Source organism: Cyprinus carpio, chromosome A8 (genome assembly GCF_018340385.1).
Source record: "Cyprinus carpio isolate SPL01 chromosome A8, ASM1834038v1, whole genome shotgun sequence".
Classification (NCBI taxonomy): domain Eukaryota; kingdom Metazoa; phylum Chordata; class Actinopteri; order Cypriniformes; family Cyprinidae; genus Cyprinus; species Cyprinus carpio.
In genome coordinates this window covers 19,506,166-19,523,079 of record NC_056579.1, presented here as the reverse complement: position 1 = coordinate 19,523,079, position 16,914 = coordinate 19,506,166, and the positions used below count along the sequence as shown (strand labels likewise).

The 16,914-nt window shown below is 33.9% G+C and overlaps 2 protein-coding genes across 3 annotated transcripts in view; both read left to right on the top strand.

Moving 5' to 3' along the window:
- The window catches only part of LOC109094976 (vinexin-like), a 37,581-nt gene extending 35,250 nt beyond the window's left edge, over positions 1-2,331 (top strand). Inside the window, exons 19-21 of the mRNA XM_042762653.1 lie at positions 519-613; positions 943-1,049; positions 1,413-2,331. Of these exons, the coding sequence (XP_042618587.1) occupies positions 519-613; positions 943-1,049; positions 1,413-1,474 (264 nt within the window). The 3' untranslated portion in view covers positions 1,475-2,331. The remainder of the gene's footprint in view (positions 1-518; positions 614-942; positions 1,050-1,412) is intronic.
- Positions 2,332-3,849: 1,518 nt separating this feature from the next.
- The window catches only part of LOC109085979 (PDZ and LIM domain protein 2-like), a 62,565-nt gene continuing 49,500 nt past the window's right edge, over positions 3,850-16,914 (top strand). Inside the window, exon 1 of one of the 2 annotated variants that reach the window (XM_042762651.1) lies at positions 3,850-4,135. The gene's annotated coding sequence lies outside the window, so the exon portion shown is untranslated. Of the gene's footprint in view, positions 4,136-9,362; positions 9,385-16,914 lie in introns of those variants that run through there. The other variant, XM_042762652.1, reaches the window with a different exon arrangement.

Below are 16,914 nucleotides of genomic sequence, written 5' to 3'. Positions count from 1 at the left end.
AAAAAGTTATTTTAAATGGTAATAATATTTCACAATATTAATTTTATATTATCAAAATTGTATTTTATATATATATATATATATAACTATTATTATTATTATACAATTTTTATTTTTTATTTGTAATAATAATAATAATAATCATAATTTAGTGTAATTTTTAATCAAATAAATGCAGCCATGGTGGGCATAAAAGACTTCATTCAAATCTTTTAAAAGCATAAGGGGGAAAAAAATCCTACTGATCCCAAACTTTTAAATAATTTTGTATTGTCACAAATGTTTATTTATTTTAAGCTATTTTATTTTAAGGTTCCATGCTTTTTCATTAAATTATATTACTGTATATACACTGTTCGGACCAAAAGTGAAAAATCAATATCAGCCGAACACAAATAACAACATAAACACGTGTTCAAGAAAATAATGTGGCCATGAATGTGTGTGAATACTTAAGACATGTTGCATAATTGTTTTGGGAAAAAAATAAATAAAATAACTTTAACAATCATGTTTAGGATGGGACCAGAACACAATCTCCGCAGCCCAATGCAGATGTTAAGATTCCTTCCACATCACAGTCTCCTGTGAACATGGGTTATTCACGACAACCGTGAGTACTTACACAGAACATCGTTCATTACTACTGACCTAATTCAAGCAGACCGAGAAAGAGCATTTACATTCATTAGTTTTATGATTGTTTAAAGGGATATTTTAGTAAAAAATTAAATTTAAACATCTCTTTATTTACTCGCCATCTTGCTGTGAAAGAACATCATGAGGTTAAGAATGACATAAAGGAGCGTAAAATATGACAGTTTATTATTGTGTGAACTGTCCCTTTAAGAATGTAGAAACTATCCAGGGTTAATCCAGCTACTGATTTCACCTTTTATCATTTGTTGTTCTTTTTCATTAACTTTTTCTCTTTGCATTCAGATATAGAGCGGTTTACAACTATAAACCCCAGAACAAAGACGAGCTGGAACTGAGAGAGGGAGACCTCGTTCAGGTCATAGAGAAGTGTGATGACGGATGGTTTGTAGGTAAATTCACTTTACAGCTTATTTTTTGACAGACAAGTAAAGAGATCAATCATAAGGATGCATTATATATTGATACCATATCGATTATCATAATCTTATATTTGATAGTTATTTTTTGATTATTGCAATGCCTAAATTGACTTCAAGCATTTAAACAATTGGTGTTATTTTTAGTGTAGTTGTACAGAATGTATCTCTTTAAAGATTTTAAGAGCAGTGCCAGACCTTCCCTGTGCTGCCTTCTATTGGCCGATTCTCACATTACAACAATGTAATTTACCATAATGTGCTAGCAAAGTGGTAGCTGTTTTGTGCCAGAAGTTTTCTTGCATAAATGACATTGCATTTTTCTTTTCCTGTCAGGTACGTCTGAAAGGACCCAAGCTTTTGGAACATTCCCTGGCAACTATGTGGCACCAGTTTAAGAGCTTCCACCAATTCTCACTGACACTACAGGCTCAGCCACTAATCAATTCAAAATATTGTCTGTCTGTACTGCTAATGTACACTATACACACAACCACTGCCCTCTTCACACACACATCAAACCGTAAAAACTTCCTCCACTAAGCATGTGCACTCCTCTCCTCACAGACGTTGGACACTCACGTGAAATGAAGCAACAATGCACTATGCTTTGATGATCCTTACATTTATTTACAGTATTCCACAATTATATTTACATTATGTAAGATGACTTACTCAATTTTAACTTCTTTTGTAAAGTTTACCTCCATTTTGGTTTCAGATTTGTAGCAACATTGCCCTTGAACACAACATACCCTGAGGATCTGGATGTGAGACATGGTTAAAACGGTCCTTTTTTTATGCTCATCACTTACCTTTTTTGCGCTGGCTTTGCTGACTGCCACTTCATATTAGAAACACAACCGCAGTTTAAGCAATCATTATCAAGTGTCTGTGAGCTCTTAGTGCAGTTATCTCCAAGTGTTTAATCTGACGTTAACTGTGTAACAAACCCAGCATGCCATTCTCTTAAGCTTTAGGACAGGGAAAGTGTTGCCAGTTTCAAACTCTTTTGTATGAGTTAAAGTCTCCTGCTTAGTGAAAAATCAGTTCGGGTATGATTTTATTTTCTTTTATGGAAGGTTCCAGCCAGACTAGATTAAGCATGGCTGTTGCCGCTACAGTATATAAATGATTTAAAACCATATTCAACTGAAAATGTTAATGCAGGATACAGTAAGTCTTCAGGATCATCACATCATGATTTGCATGTATATTCATTGACAAAAAAAAAAAAAAAAAAACGTAAGCAGTATTTTGTCTTGTTTTCCAGTAAACATTACTAAAGTAGTAATTTACTTTAAGGTGCAAAATTGTATAAGGTAAAATTTCAGAGAATATATCTTAACCTAAGTTCATATATGTTTGAAGTATGTGATGTTTTAAGCATTAATAATTTTTTTTTTATGCTTACACCAAGAACTAAAAATATTACATAAATCATGAGCTATTATGATTTTACAGGTAGAAAATGACTCTTTAAAATGAAGTCAAAGAACATGTGCACAGACTTTTTACTGATGGTTTATGTTGGCTTTAAAAATGGTTGTGGAAGATACCAGTATTCACTGAATTCCATCATTAACTCACTTTGTCTTCTGTTTTTAATTTTCTGGGAACTGAAGTAGCTGACTGCATTTTGTTGTACAGATTGTTGAATCGTTATCATACAGTTATTGAATAATGGAAAAAAAGATAATATATTTTTATTGACACAATATATTGCAGTATGTAAGGTACTCACAGATTTTGATATTGATCAAATAAATAATGAAAAACATTGGTTTGCTTGTTACTTTCAATATTTGAATCATTAATGATTTTCTTCATAGTCCGGTCTGAAGACTAAAAGCCTTGCAGCACCTTTTTAAATGCTTCTGTTGTTATTCACACGCTGTCTCTCATTAGTCAACACACCTGTTTGTATGAAACAAATGTAATAACTAGTCTTGAGAACAGGATGACAGATATATTTGGGTGAAAAGGCCAATGTCATGTAGCTCACAATGCCTTAATTTTCCAAAACACAGATGCAGAACAACCTTTTATAACCTCACTGCTGACTCAGACTGTTTCAACTGATTGATTTAGACTGATCTGGGATGCCAAGTGAAAAAGAAAATATAATAAAATAAAATAAAAACTGCTCTTTATATATATATATATATATATAATTTAAAATATATGTTATAATAGGGTTTTTGGTAGATTTGTAATATTAACATTATTTTTTTTGTAGTGTTTTTAAAATAATTTTTGAATTAGATAATAGTATTTTAATTTATATTAATTTTGTATAGTTGTACAGTAAAAAAACAGCTATTTTTATGACATTTTCTTACAGTTTTTAACAGCCATTATTCTAGTCACATGATGCTTCAGAAATCATTCTAATATGCTGATCTGGTGCTCGAGAAACATTTCTTATTATCATCAGTGTTGAAAACAGCGTTGAAAACATTTTTTCTGTTCGATTCTTTAATGAATAGAAAGTTTAAAAGAAGAGCATTTATTTGAAATATAAATATAAATGTCTTTACTGTCACTTTTGATCACTTATGTATCCTTGCTAAATAAAAGTTTTTAGAATCCTAAATTTAAACTTGAATAAATAAGATTTTCTCATTATTTATCACCGCCAGAAGGTGGCGCACTGGCAGAGAGTGTTATAAATATTTGCTATAAAAATCATATTTCTATTTCATCCCACCTACTCGACACGCCCCGGGTGCCTCCCTCGCGTGCGCACCCCCAGCCTTTATTTTGACAGCAACACGTGGCGTGTGAGTGGAGAGCGTCATCTCTACAGAGAAAACATTCTCGGGAAAAGTTCGAAAAAAACTGGGCGGTGTGGGAATTTGGTCACATGGAGCGCGCAGCCTAAAAACTGCCGCGCTGAAAGTGTCTGAATCAGGTCTGCATTAGGAGGCGGACAGAGTGACTCTCTGCGACTCTCTCCGCGCTCACACAGGACGCGTGCGTGTTTTTGACGTCACTCGCACAGGTGCCACACGCAGAGTTGTGATTACTCCTAGCCGCGCGCGCCAACGTTTTACCAGGTAAAGTGTTTATTTTCCTTATATTATAACTAAATATGTAGCGTTACTGGCCTGTATTTGAAGTGATATCTACACTCATAAGGAGCGGCGTGAGACGCATAGCATCAGTTCAGCATCCTTTAGTCTTTCACTGTTACGCCTGCACTGCATCTGTTTTATTGCATCCGGAATCTTTACTGAAAGGCCTGACTGTCCCACGCAGAAATGAGAGAAAACGGAATGTTTCAGCTTGTTTAAGTGATGAAAATGATCTAATGTGTCATTTGAATCGACACGGCAGCTGTAACACTGCAGCTCAGTTCAGAGGAGCCTCTTGTCCTCCATCACTCAAAGCCCATTTATAGTGTGATACTTTATTTATTGTTTTCGAAGCATATTTTTAAGCAATACAAAGTGAACCAAACTACTGTACATTAGGGAAATTAAACTAGACAAAAAATAAAATGAAAGGAGGTTCAGACATTGTATTTATTATACTGTGACAAAGACCAAAGAGAACAAACTAGGTGGATTTTTAACTCTTTGGTGCTCTTCACACTTTGATTTATTATTATGTACTATATTTTAGTTTGATCGTTTTTTATTTTATATTTTAGTGTTTTTATGGGATTATGTGGTACTAAATAATAATTATTAATTGTAATAATAAATATTAAATAGTTGTACTAGTCCATGTATTGCCTGTTTGAGCATAGACCTAAAAATGAAATTTCCAGCGTAAACTGTCATAAGTCTTGAATGCTTTGGAGCGCAGACTTAAGTTTGGTCTTTTTTTATTGTTTTATTTTTTTAAAGACACCTGGCTGATTATTGCTGAAGTTAAAGTGAAATAATAAAAAAAAAAGTAATAGAAGTTAAATTATGAAAAATTCACAAAATTACTATTTTCATATTTAATATGAAATATATTTTCCAAAACATATTTTACTCTAAAACTGTGAGAAAATCCAAGCCATAAAAAAAAAAAAAAAAAAAAAAAAAGTTGTGTTCCAAATTTGAGGTTGATATCTCTGAAAATGAGCTTTCAGTAAGATCTTGTTAGGCTGCAGTACCAAATGTTTCCAAGTTTTTCTTTCAGGACCATTTAACCTTTTTGAACCAAGCTCTTTTTTTTTCCACATAGCAAGTGGCAAAACCTTTACCAAGTTCTGCTTAAGTAAACCCCCCCCCCCACCAAAAAAAAAAGAAAATAATGTTTTTTGGGTCAAAAATGACCAAAGAGCACCAGAAGTTTAAACATGTTGATGGAGGTGAAGGTCCTAATGGACACCTTTACACTTCAAACATGTAATCAGAAAATAGACTGATGCTATTCCATATAAAGCTTTAAGACATGTTACATTAGAATGAAATCAGTATTGAGACCAGATGATGAGAGACTAGAATACATTAGTTAGTGTAATGTACATTAAGAGATTATGTAACTGGAAACACTTGATTTTGTGTGCTGCTTATGATGCTCAAAAATGTTGTCTAGGTAGGGCAGCTCATTTGGTTTTACGATGCATACTTCTTCTTGATAGTAGCCTTTAAATAGACTGTGATTCATAAGTGCATGCACAGTACACAGTTGTTTTTGATATTTTGAGGGTATGCAATGGATTTTCTTGCATGCTAGTTGGTTTTTTTTGCCCCGGGACAGACTGGAATGTTTTGGATTCAGTTATGCAGAATAATGTGAAAAGTTACAGTTTAAGGCGTCAGCACTGTCCAAACCCACATGGCCAGACTCAGAAATGAATAAATGTCTGACTTATCAGAAATCACCGGTTTCTACCAGTCGCTCCTTTATTGTTGCTGGAGCACAGCTCTCCGTAGGTTCGTAGTGAGCAGAATGCAGTTTCGAGGCTGGGCACTGAATGTGAATGATGACTGAGCAGTACTTTTGAATTGATGTTTCCGTACTCACGTGTCTATGCATTGACCAAACCCATTGAGAGAGCTTTTGTACTACTATATTGTCTACACCTGTGCAATTCTTCTCATCCTTCTCATCTCACCCCCCTCACTATTACTCTGCTTTACTTCCATCACTCCAAAACACACATTCTTCTCATTCATGTTTAATTTTTGTTATGCTTTTTTTGTTATAACATTTACTGGCACTGTAAACAATAGTGTGAATAAGCAAGTATTAACACATTAATGTCAGCAGCAGGGTTATCGTAAACAAACTATTAGATAACTTAAGATTTGTTTGTTAATTGAAATAAAGCTGAAATAATTAAATGGAAAAAAAAAACTAAACTAGATGATGGTAATATAATAATTAGAAAAATCCTTATGATCATTAAAAATGTTGCCCTGGCAACTAACTGAAATTGGTTTGTTAAAGCACTAAAAGGACTAACTGGAAATAAATAAAAACCTATTCTGAAAAAAAAAAAAATGACAAAAACAAAAAAAACAAATTAAAAAAAAAAAAACAAAAAATATAAAAGTATATTTCTAAAATAACACTGGTCAGTAGTGCAAAATTAAATTAAAAATAGCATTACAGAGTAAACTGTAAATACACTGAAAAATTGAGAAATTTTGAAAAACTGAATCTACAATAGTACTTTCTTGTAAAAAGTACTTTAATAATCTTTGCTTTACTTACAGTGTAGACTTTTTAAACTAACAGGACTTAAAAATAATATTAATAATATTATGTACATTTAATTTGTTTTTACAGATGACAATTTTGTCAAAATAACCCCCATTGACACAGATCCGTGAAAACGGCCTAAGATGCTGTATTATTCATGCCAGGCCAGTAGTTGGCGATGTCACTTTGTAAAGAAATACTGTATGAACACATAATATGCATCCACCAGGGGGCAAGGAAGTCGACCGGAAGTTGAAGTCGGCCGCTACTGCCATCTTGTAGCAGAACTTCACTTGCGTTAGCATCCCATTGACTCCCATTCATTTTGGTGTCATTTTGACAGTGATGCCCCCGTAACTTTAAATCTGAGGTGTTTAAAGACTCCTGGCCATTTGTCCACTTTATTTATTTCTAAAGATACACGACAATGTATAAAGGGCTCCATTACCTTCTATGTTTACATTATGGCCCCGTAGAAACAGTTTTTGTAAAAATAGGCTAACGATTGCATCATAACCACTCGACTCTCTGTCGCACAGTAGAGATATTACCGTACAGACAGGAGGAGAAGCTCGCAGGCAATCGGGGAGACGTCAAGAGATATGGCGTACTGGCGTTACATTTTAAAATACTATACAAAATAATTAATCAGAATACTTACTCCTGCTCACTCAGGCCAGAGAACCTCCCCGCTCAAGCTCTCGCCGTTTTTGACTCTGCAAGATTAACGATGGCAGTTTGCACGCACAGCTACTAGAAGATTTACATCTGTCAGACAGGTTGCTGACGTCATCAAGCTTAGTTTGAGTCTGCGCGCGTCAGAAACGGAAGTGCTAAAAATCGCTAAAAATGGGCTTCACTTGTCTCAATTGAGTTCCAATGGGGTCGCTGTGTCCATTTCTTTTACTGTCTATGGCATCCACACAATGTCACTGTTTATGCAAATTTGCATTTTTTTGTGTTTTACACTGAAACGTAATCGGTATTGTTTTCAAAAACTTGCACTTTAAAACCCATTTTCAAAAGTTTGTGTTTTTAGGGCCCCAAAATGCTGTTGTGGTGTAAATGAGCAGCCAAAACAAATGAAAAGTTTAGCATTTTTAGTTAAAAACTGTGCCGTGTAAACATCCCGAGTCTCCTTTCGAGAATGAAGCTTTCTTGCTCTCTCTATACAGATATACCCAGAGTGCTAATAGACTGTGGAAGACATAACATCCACAAACATGTCTTATAATTGCACATGCCTCTGCACTAAAACCCTGTCAGCTACATTTATGGTTTTGATCATAAATGGTCATCTGGACCACAAAATAACATCCCATACAAAGCAACAATTCCATACCGTTCTATATACTGATGATTATTTCATAGTGGGCACCAAGCTGAACATTTTTTTTTCTTAAACCACAATTTTTGGATGCTTTCAGCATATGCAAAGATTCTAGTCTTTCTTTGGTTTAGCAAGAATTTGCACCACATGCTCAAATACACAGGAAATTGCCTGCTCTGATATGATCTGTTGTCAGCTGTTGATGATGAAAGAGACTGAGTGTCTCTTTCAGTTCATAATTGTGTACACGTATTTTCTTTTATCTGCAGAAGAGGTTCTCAGGCAAAAGTATCCACAGGTGGTGCACAGACATGCGTTTGTTTTGGTTCTGGAGGTGAAGAAACCATTTTATACAAAAGTGTGTTCACAATACGCATGAAGCTTGGAAAGAATTTGGCAACAGGATATGATGTCATGCTGTAGGACTTACATTTTTTTAAGAAATCACAAATAATTAATTCTGAATGTGAAAATATGCCATCTACTCCATCTACTTTCCCTTCAAACAAACTGGTTTAAGAAGTAAATGTTTGACGTTTAGGTTCTCACCGACTTAACATCATCTTTCTGTATGAATCTGCAAGTCGCAAGTGCATTAAACTTGAACTTCCGAAGGCGAGACACTTCTTTACGCAAGCTCTCATTTGTACTTACTGTGAAGTTTAATGTGACTGCATCATAATGTGGGTTATTAGCATAATATAATATCATATAAGGTATAAGGGCATCATATAGTAGCTATACGGCTGTGTCACTCTCTGCAAAAGATGCACTCTCTCATTGAGGATGATGGAGAATGGTTGTGTTTCTCATTTCTAGTGTTTTAAGTTGTTTGTTCATCTTGTTGTTGGATTTCTGTGTCTCTTACCACATTTCCTGTATGCTGTCTCTCTGTTTTGTAAGAGTTAAAGGCTGTCTGTGTTCTTATTTAAAGTCAGTGAACAGGATAATATGGTAGTCGTAATGATGGCGTATGTCTGTCTGCACCACAGTTTCTCTGTTCAGGGCAAAATCTACCCCATGTTTTCTGTGCTGTAATTGAGGCCTAAAACTTATGCTCGATGGCAGGAATTTATTTATTTATTTATTTTTTTTTTTTTTTAACCAAAAACTGGGTCTTCTCTAACCACTTCCTTTGCAAAAAGTCACGACAGAGTTTAACCACTGCTTCTCATTGCTATTGAGTCGGTTCAGATGAGTCAGTTCTGAATTCATGGCTGTGCCTGGAAATACTGATAAGTGCGATCATATTTGTATGACTGTGTCTGGAAAGCTCAAAGGAGAAGCCTGCACACTGGGTGTGTGGATTGAGACTTCATCTGTATTGTGGTGAGCTCATGTCACTATTATTTTTTAAGAGGTTTTGATTAATAACCCAATGCATTAAACTTTAAAAATTTTAATCTGATTCAAATTTAACTTTTAATGTAATTTATTTTAAATGAATTTGACTTAGATTTAAGTTTTAACTTGATTAAAATGTAATTTTGAATTTAACTTTTAATGTAATAATTAATCCTTCATTTGACTTAATTTAATTTAATATTTTAATTTGATTTAAATGTAATCTTTAGTATATAGATTAAATATAACATTCAGTTTAACTTAAAGCAAATTACCTATATGTAAATCATATTTAATTGATTTTAAACCTAATGCAGTTTACTCACATTTTTGAAAAAAATTTAATGACACTTTACTAGTATTTGTATAAACTTCTGAAATGTTGCTATCGTGACAGTTCTGCATAATTCTATGACTTGTAAACCAGAGGATCACCTGTTAACTAATAATTTTCCTTTTAATTTTTTTCAAGCTTTTTGTGACTTTGTGGCCCGTGGGTAAGAACGTATCATACTTGTCAGAACGCAGTGCTTGTGAATACCTCCTGCTCTTGAGTCATGATTGTAATATTTTGTTCTGTTTCTATGACAGCCAAACATATCAAACATAACAGTTGAGGAGTGAGTTGCTTTACGTAACTCCCATCATAAAGATATAAATACCAAATAATTTCAAAAACTCAACAGTAATTAGCCACCACTGGAATGCAGAATTGTAATGATTCATTCAGTGAAATTTTCAAAAAATAACACACTGCCATTATTTAGACTGAGCTCATGTCTTTTATTGTACGTCTCCACCCAGCACCTTTTGCGTACTTTTCTTCTCATGGTGAGGTGTTGTTTGATGTTTTTTCATCAGTAATGGGATGGAAGGTATCAGTGTTGACTCACTGTCATTGAATGTGTTAAGAATGTGGGGAATGTTTTATTCTGGCGTGTTTTAACCAGAATGGGGAGGTGTTGTGGTGCTGTACTGACTGGGTGTGTGTTGGGCAGGTGTGACACTGTTATGCTCACTCATGGGAGTGGATCATGGGAGAAAAAGCATAGTATGTTCGGTAGGCTTGGGGTGTACAGCAACACTGTAGGCTCAGTGTATTGATTTATTACTGTACGGCCCATACTTTGAATCCTTTTGATTGTAATACTTGATACTATATTAAGTCTGCAGCTTGATTTAAACTCAGAACACACCCTGGTCAAATTATTTGTGGCAAAAACACTCGCAGTGCCAAGGTCATGAACTGAAATGCGGTGCACCTTAAGTTGAATAGATTTGGATAAAAGCATCTGATACTCCTTTTGAAAATACTCCCATATGAGTCTGTGGTGATGGGAGGGGAATGTGTAGTTTCAGTTGTCAAAACCATTTCACAATTTTTGATAAAAATTTCACTTCCTTAGCAAGAGTTAATGTTACTGATCCCTCCTTTGTTAAATACTAATAAACAATGGCTTGTAGTTATCTAATAATTCTCAAGTAAACGTTGCTTCATGTTTTTTCCAGTAATTGAAAGAACAGAGAAAGAAATTACAAATAAAGGAACAATTCATGCAATATGAGCAAAAACATGAATTAAAAAAAATTACTTTGCAAAATAAAACTTCTTATTGACACAGTCTTTATTTCCCATTGCATGATTGTCAAATGTTATAAATTCCTGAATTAATGTTGGAGTTTTTGGACTGAGAAGCAGGTCTGTAATAATAATAATAATAATAATAATAATAATAGTAATAATAAAATAAGTATTTCTGAAATTCCTTAAAGGGGACATCAGATGCAAAATTCACTTTTTTATATAAATGTGATTTAGCAGTGTGTGGACACAACCAGTGATAAGAATCCATTCACTCCAAATCTAAAAAAAATCTAAACAGTTTTCAATTAATAAGACCATTATAATTTAACATTACTAATTCATACCCACAACTGCTGATGGACTGTCCCGTATTACCCAGCTATCTACTTGTATTTATTATACGTATGTTAGTGACTTAATATCTTACATCTACCCACATTCCCTTTTGCATAATTTGTCTATAGCACTGTACATACAATATACTGTTTAATGTCTGTTGTCTATTGTGTTTTGTTTTTACATATTTATTTTTATTCAGTTATTTTTATTTTTTGCTATCTGTGTCTTGTCACTTGTCAACCTGTCTGTGTACTGGAAGCTTCTGTCCCCCCAAAAAATTATTTGGCAATAAAGCTGATTAGCATATCTCCGCCCTCAGTCAGTCGTACACTGTCGCAGCGCATTCTCAATTCCATTCAGCTGTAGTGACAACAATGTCTCGTAAGCAATGCTGGTGTTTTGTAGTTGGATGTAAAGTGAACATAAGGCTGTTTTCACACCGCAAGTTTAAGTGGCGCGCAAGCAGCGCATTCTTTTGTGCATGTTAACAAATGAGTGCATTCACACTGGAAGCAGGAGCAGCGCCACTGAATATACAAAAAACAGAAGAGTGGGGTAGGGTGAGCAGAAGCTCATTATCATTTAAAGAGACATGCACCGAAACGGCTCACTGTGTACAGAGTTGTTTTTGACAAGGTAAAAAGGGTGTTGTTTTACACAACCTTTGAGGAAGTTTTGGGCATCCGATGTCCCCTATAACGTTCATTAAATTGTAGACAACTCATTAAAGGCTTCTTGTTTTGTTTTTTTTGCCAATAGCGGTGATTTTTATTTTTGTTGATTATTCTTTGTCAATTTTTTCAGTATTACTAGAATAAGAAACTGTCCACTTCCTGAGATGTTTGAGTTTATTTATTTATTTATTTATTTATTTATTTATTTATTATTACAGCAGTTGGAATTCATCTGAAAGCCAAAATGCTAAAATAAAAACTGCTATAAAAGTTAGTCAAGAGTGAACATGGGTGAAATGAATATGTGTGCATAATATCTGATTCCTCTGTATTTCAGGAAGACTGAGCTGTGGAAAAATCCTGGCTATTTAAGAGCTGTTGGATGACGTTGAAGTGTGTGTGTGTGTGTGTGTGTGTGTGTGTGTGAGTGAGTGAGTGTACAGTATGCTAATATTCCAGCCACATCTGCAGTTTTGATCATGTCATGTAGAAATCTTCATTCACATCTTCCACCAGTTTTGTTTAGATGCAATCCAAAACAATGCCTGTCAAATGATGGCAAAGTTTAGGAATATAGCCTTACACAGGCACACAAACACCCACAGAATACATTTGCTTAATTCAAAACTGTTATATAACTGCTTCCAATACAATAACTTTCCCACAGATCTGAATACTGGAATTGGCGTCTTTTCCCATTACTCTTGGAGAACAACTTTTTAGCCCATGATGAGTCATTCAAGGTGTTTCCTATGTGAAAATAAAATAATTCAACTTCATTAAAGCTTTCACAATTTTTCTTGACTAAATTCCAGAGACTCACCTCAGGTTAAATATGTGCACACTACACAACATTTGCCTTGGCTAAACTCAACACTAACTTAACCTGTTTGTTTAAACAGGATGCTCATACTGTTTCAGAAAGCTTTTTGATAATAACATGAGGTGAGAAACACTTTTTGCAAAACAGGAGACAATCCGCAGTAATTACTGCACAACCAGACATCCTGACATTTCTCAAAGTACTGTTTCAATATCCTCATTTGCATGCTATTTCAGTCAGAGAGCTTCCTGGCTGACCTTACTGTCTGGTCACTCAGTTTTTACTCTGAAGGAAGCAGAATTATTTTCTGCATTATTTTCATGACAGTTATGCAAAATGAGCGGCATTTTGCATCCGGTTCTCAGTTATGCAATGCAACGCAATGAAAAAAAAAGTATATTAGTGTTGTCAAAAGTACTGACCGCAATACCAGTCGAGTGGATTCTTAAACACCACTGATTGGCCAGCCATTGTGTTCCACGCGCGCAACAGATATGACTTTGATTGGCTACAATAAACATCGCTACACGCTCTTCACCGAGCGTTCACACAGCCGCGACTATCACCGTATCCCTAATATATCTGCACATAGAAGGATCCACTGGATTTACAGAAATGATTTCAAGTGTTTCAATGTCACATCAACTACTGACGAACACATTAATATTTATCTGAATTATCATTCAGTAGGTTATTTAACTATCTAGGGGAGCGTCGGGCACAAAGTAACGCAGGGTTATTTGTAACACACTTGGTTTGAATATTTCCACAAATGCTAGCATAACAAAATTTACAGTATTTATTAGTTACCATATCAACATTATATAGAAAAAAAATGTGTGCCAAAATTCAAAAATCTTTTGAAGATATCACTGAACATTTATTTTACCATAGTAAAATTAAAATTCTGGCTTAAGTAAATTTTTCATCTGTTTTTATTATTCATTTAAAATGAGACAAATCTGCTATTATTTTAATCTCCAATCTGTTATTTATCAGTTCAGATCGTTTTTTTATTGCTTTGATAACTAGCAGAAGACACTAACCAGTTTTAAATCCCATTTGTGCAGATGGGGCACGTTGTAACACTGCGTTACAATGTGCTTTTTTTATGACATTAGCGATGTAATTTACACTATTTACTTTAATGAATTTTAATGAGAAACACATAGAAAGAGGTGAAATTGACTGTCAGTCAATGTTTAATGTTTAGAAATGATTATTTCAAGACATGTAAAGCATTTTTGCTCATTTATGTGGGCCGTCCCAGGCATGGTTGCAATGTGTTTATTGTCAAACTTGCAATGTGTTCATTGTTAATTCTTAAAAAACACCATTATTTAAAAAAAAAAAAAAAAAAAAAAAAAAAAAATATATATATATATATATATATTTTATTATATATATATATATATATATATAATATATTATATATATATATATATATATTTTATTTTATTAACAAAATATTCTATTTTATTTTATAAACAAAAAACAAAATATTTCATCCTGCCTTGTATATTTTGTTCATTTGATTACATTTTAAGCTGTCACTCCATTTTTTGAGAAAACGTGCCCCCTCAGCTGTTACAATGTACCCCACCTACGGGGCATGTTGCCACATTTCACTTCCATTTTTTGAGGGTAAATAAAAAAAAAAGGAAACACTGTAATTATGAAACAAAACAACATATTTGTACTAGACAAGTGTAAAATTACTGTGGATAAAAAAAAAATTTGTTCTGAAACCCATGTGGATGTACACAAACTGAGAAAGTCAAACTTTGGAAGGCATTTGCCTTTCAAACACATTAAAATGCACAAATTCACATTAGCCTGCACAAATTCACATTATTAATTCTTATTTACATGTAATGCAGGCATTCCTAAACTTTTTTTTTTTTTGTCATCTGAACATCTTTCACCTAATATATTTACTCAAAGGACCCCTGAGATATTAAAATAAATATTTAATACATAAGTTCACATTTGCATGTTCACAGTTCTTTAACACTGGATAATGGGCACATGACATGCAGGTAAACAATGTTATTTTAAAATGATTTTTTTATTTTTAATTTATGTTGTTGATTTCAGTGAATGGAATATATTTTCTTTCTTTTTGTATTTTTTTTTTAATCAATATGGTACAAATTTTATCCTATAGTATAAGATTATTAAATCAATGTGATAAGTGAGTAAGGTCAAAAGTAATCTGATTATATTGCCTGAAATGTGTAATGTAATGGATTACGTTACAAACTACATTTTTTTTTTTTTCTTGTAATTTTGAATCAGTAACGGATTACAGTTTTCAAGTAATCTACCCAGCTCTATCGCGTTCATTATCGAAGATGAATCGCCTTCGATAATGAACCTGATATTGCGTACCTTGTCAGTGAACTACGGCTCTGTCTATTAAATGCCGCTCCATTTGAAAGCAGGTGATGGCGATTTACACGCCATTAATGGCAATGCCGTACAGTTTTAATTTATCATAGCTGTCCAAGTGCCAGAGTGCATTTGGGTGAAGCCAGCGATAACCTTGCATTTTTCCTCTGTTTGTCATTTCATGTTGGACAAAAGCGATTGTAGCCTACATCGCGCAAATTAGATGATTTTATATCTTCTAAAAAGAACTAGCTGCTTGCAAATATTCTCTTTTAAAGTTCGTGTGATTATTATATATATGTCATAATTAGCTAAATATTGATAGTATTTTTTTTGTTACTGAAAGAAAGTCTAAAATATAGCTTGACTACGTGATCCAACTCTGCCATGTCCTCTATAGGCTATGCAATGAACACTCATCGAATTAAATTATTCTCTACATTTCATTTCGTTAATTTTTCAAGAAACAAAGTCGAAATACGACTTTAGGGAAGTCGTGGCCTTACACACCGTTAGAGAGTCGGACTCCCAATCGAAGGGTTGTAAGTTCGAGTCCAAGGGCCGGAGTGGAATTGGGGGTGGGGGTAGTGCATGTACAGTTGTCTCTCCACCTTCAATACATGTTGATTAAAGTTAGCCCTTGAGCAAGGCATCGAACCCCTTCTAAAAAGCCTCCCCGGGCGCCGCAGCATAAAAATGGCTGCCCACTGCTTATTGTGTGTGTTCTAAAGTGTGATAGTTTTTCTTCACTGCTGTGTGTGTGCACTTTGGATGGGTTAAATGCAGAGCACGAATTCTGAGTATGGGTCACCATACTTGGCTGAATGTCACGTCACTTTTATTCTCGAAATTAAATGAGTTTATTCTCACGATTATTTCGATTATTTTTCTCGAAATTTAACAAGTTTTTTTCTCGAAACACAACGACTTTATTCTCGAAATTTTATGAGTTTATTCTCGATTGTATTTCGACTTTTTTTTCTCGAAATTTAACGAGTTTAATCTCGCAATATAATGACTTTAATCTCGAGATGGTTTTATTTTTTTATTATTGCTTGGCCCTAATCCTCTTCCGTACAAAACCCTCTAAAATCCATCTGAAAATTTATTTTAAAATTAGCATTTTTATTCGGCAGCTGTGTTCATGTTCAAATCTCAACTGCTTGATTATATCGTCACAAAATGTAAAATCTATTTTTTCTAGCTCTAATCTGCTAAATGCAACAGTAAGCCATGAAAATATAAACAACACAAACATTGTGATTTTCCTGTAAAGTTGCTTTGTATCAATATGTATTGTGAAAGGTGCAATACAATTTTTTTTTACTTGAGATGGTTTGATTCATGGTTCACTGGGATTCGATTCAAGCAATTTTGTAAAACTTGAAATGATTCAGCACACAATTTGATTCAAATTTGAATGATTGTTTTATTCAATACACCGTTGGAATTAAATCAATTAACTGATTCAATTCAGTATTACGATTAGGAATTCTTAGATTCCTCTATCCTGTATATCTTCTGCAGCCGTCATTATTCTGGATGTGAAATTCAAAATGCAAGATGTTAAAACATTATTAGTACTAAAATAGGCTTCATTCTTGTGTTTATATATGTAGACTAAGACATCTTGACGGGTTTTGTGAGCTTGTACTGTTTCACTATCCTCAAACTAACTTTGTAGTTATAGGTGCTAAATTCTT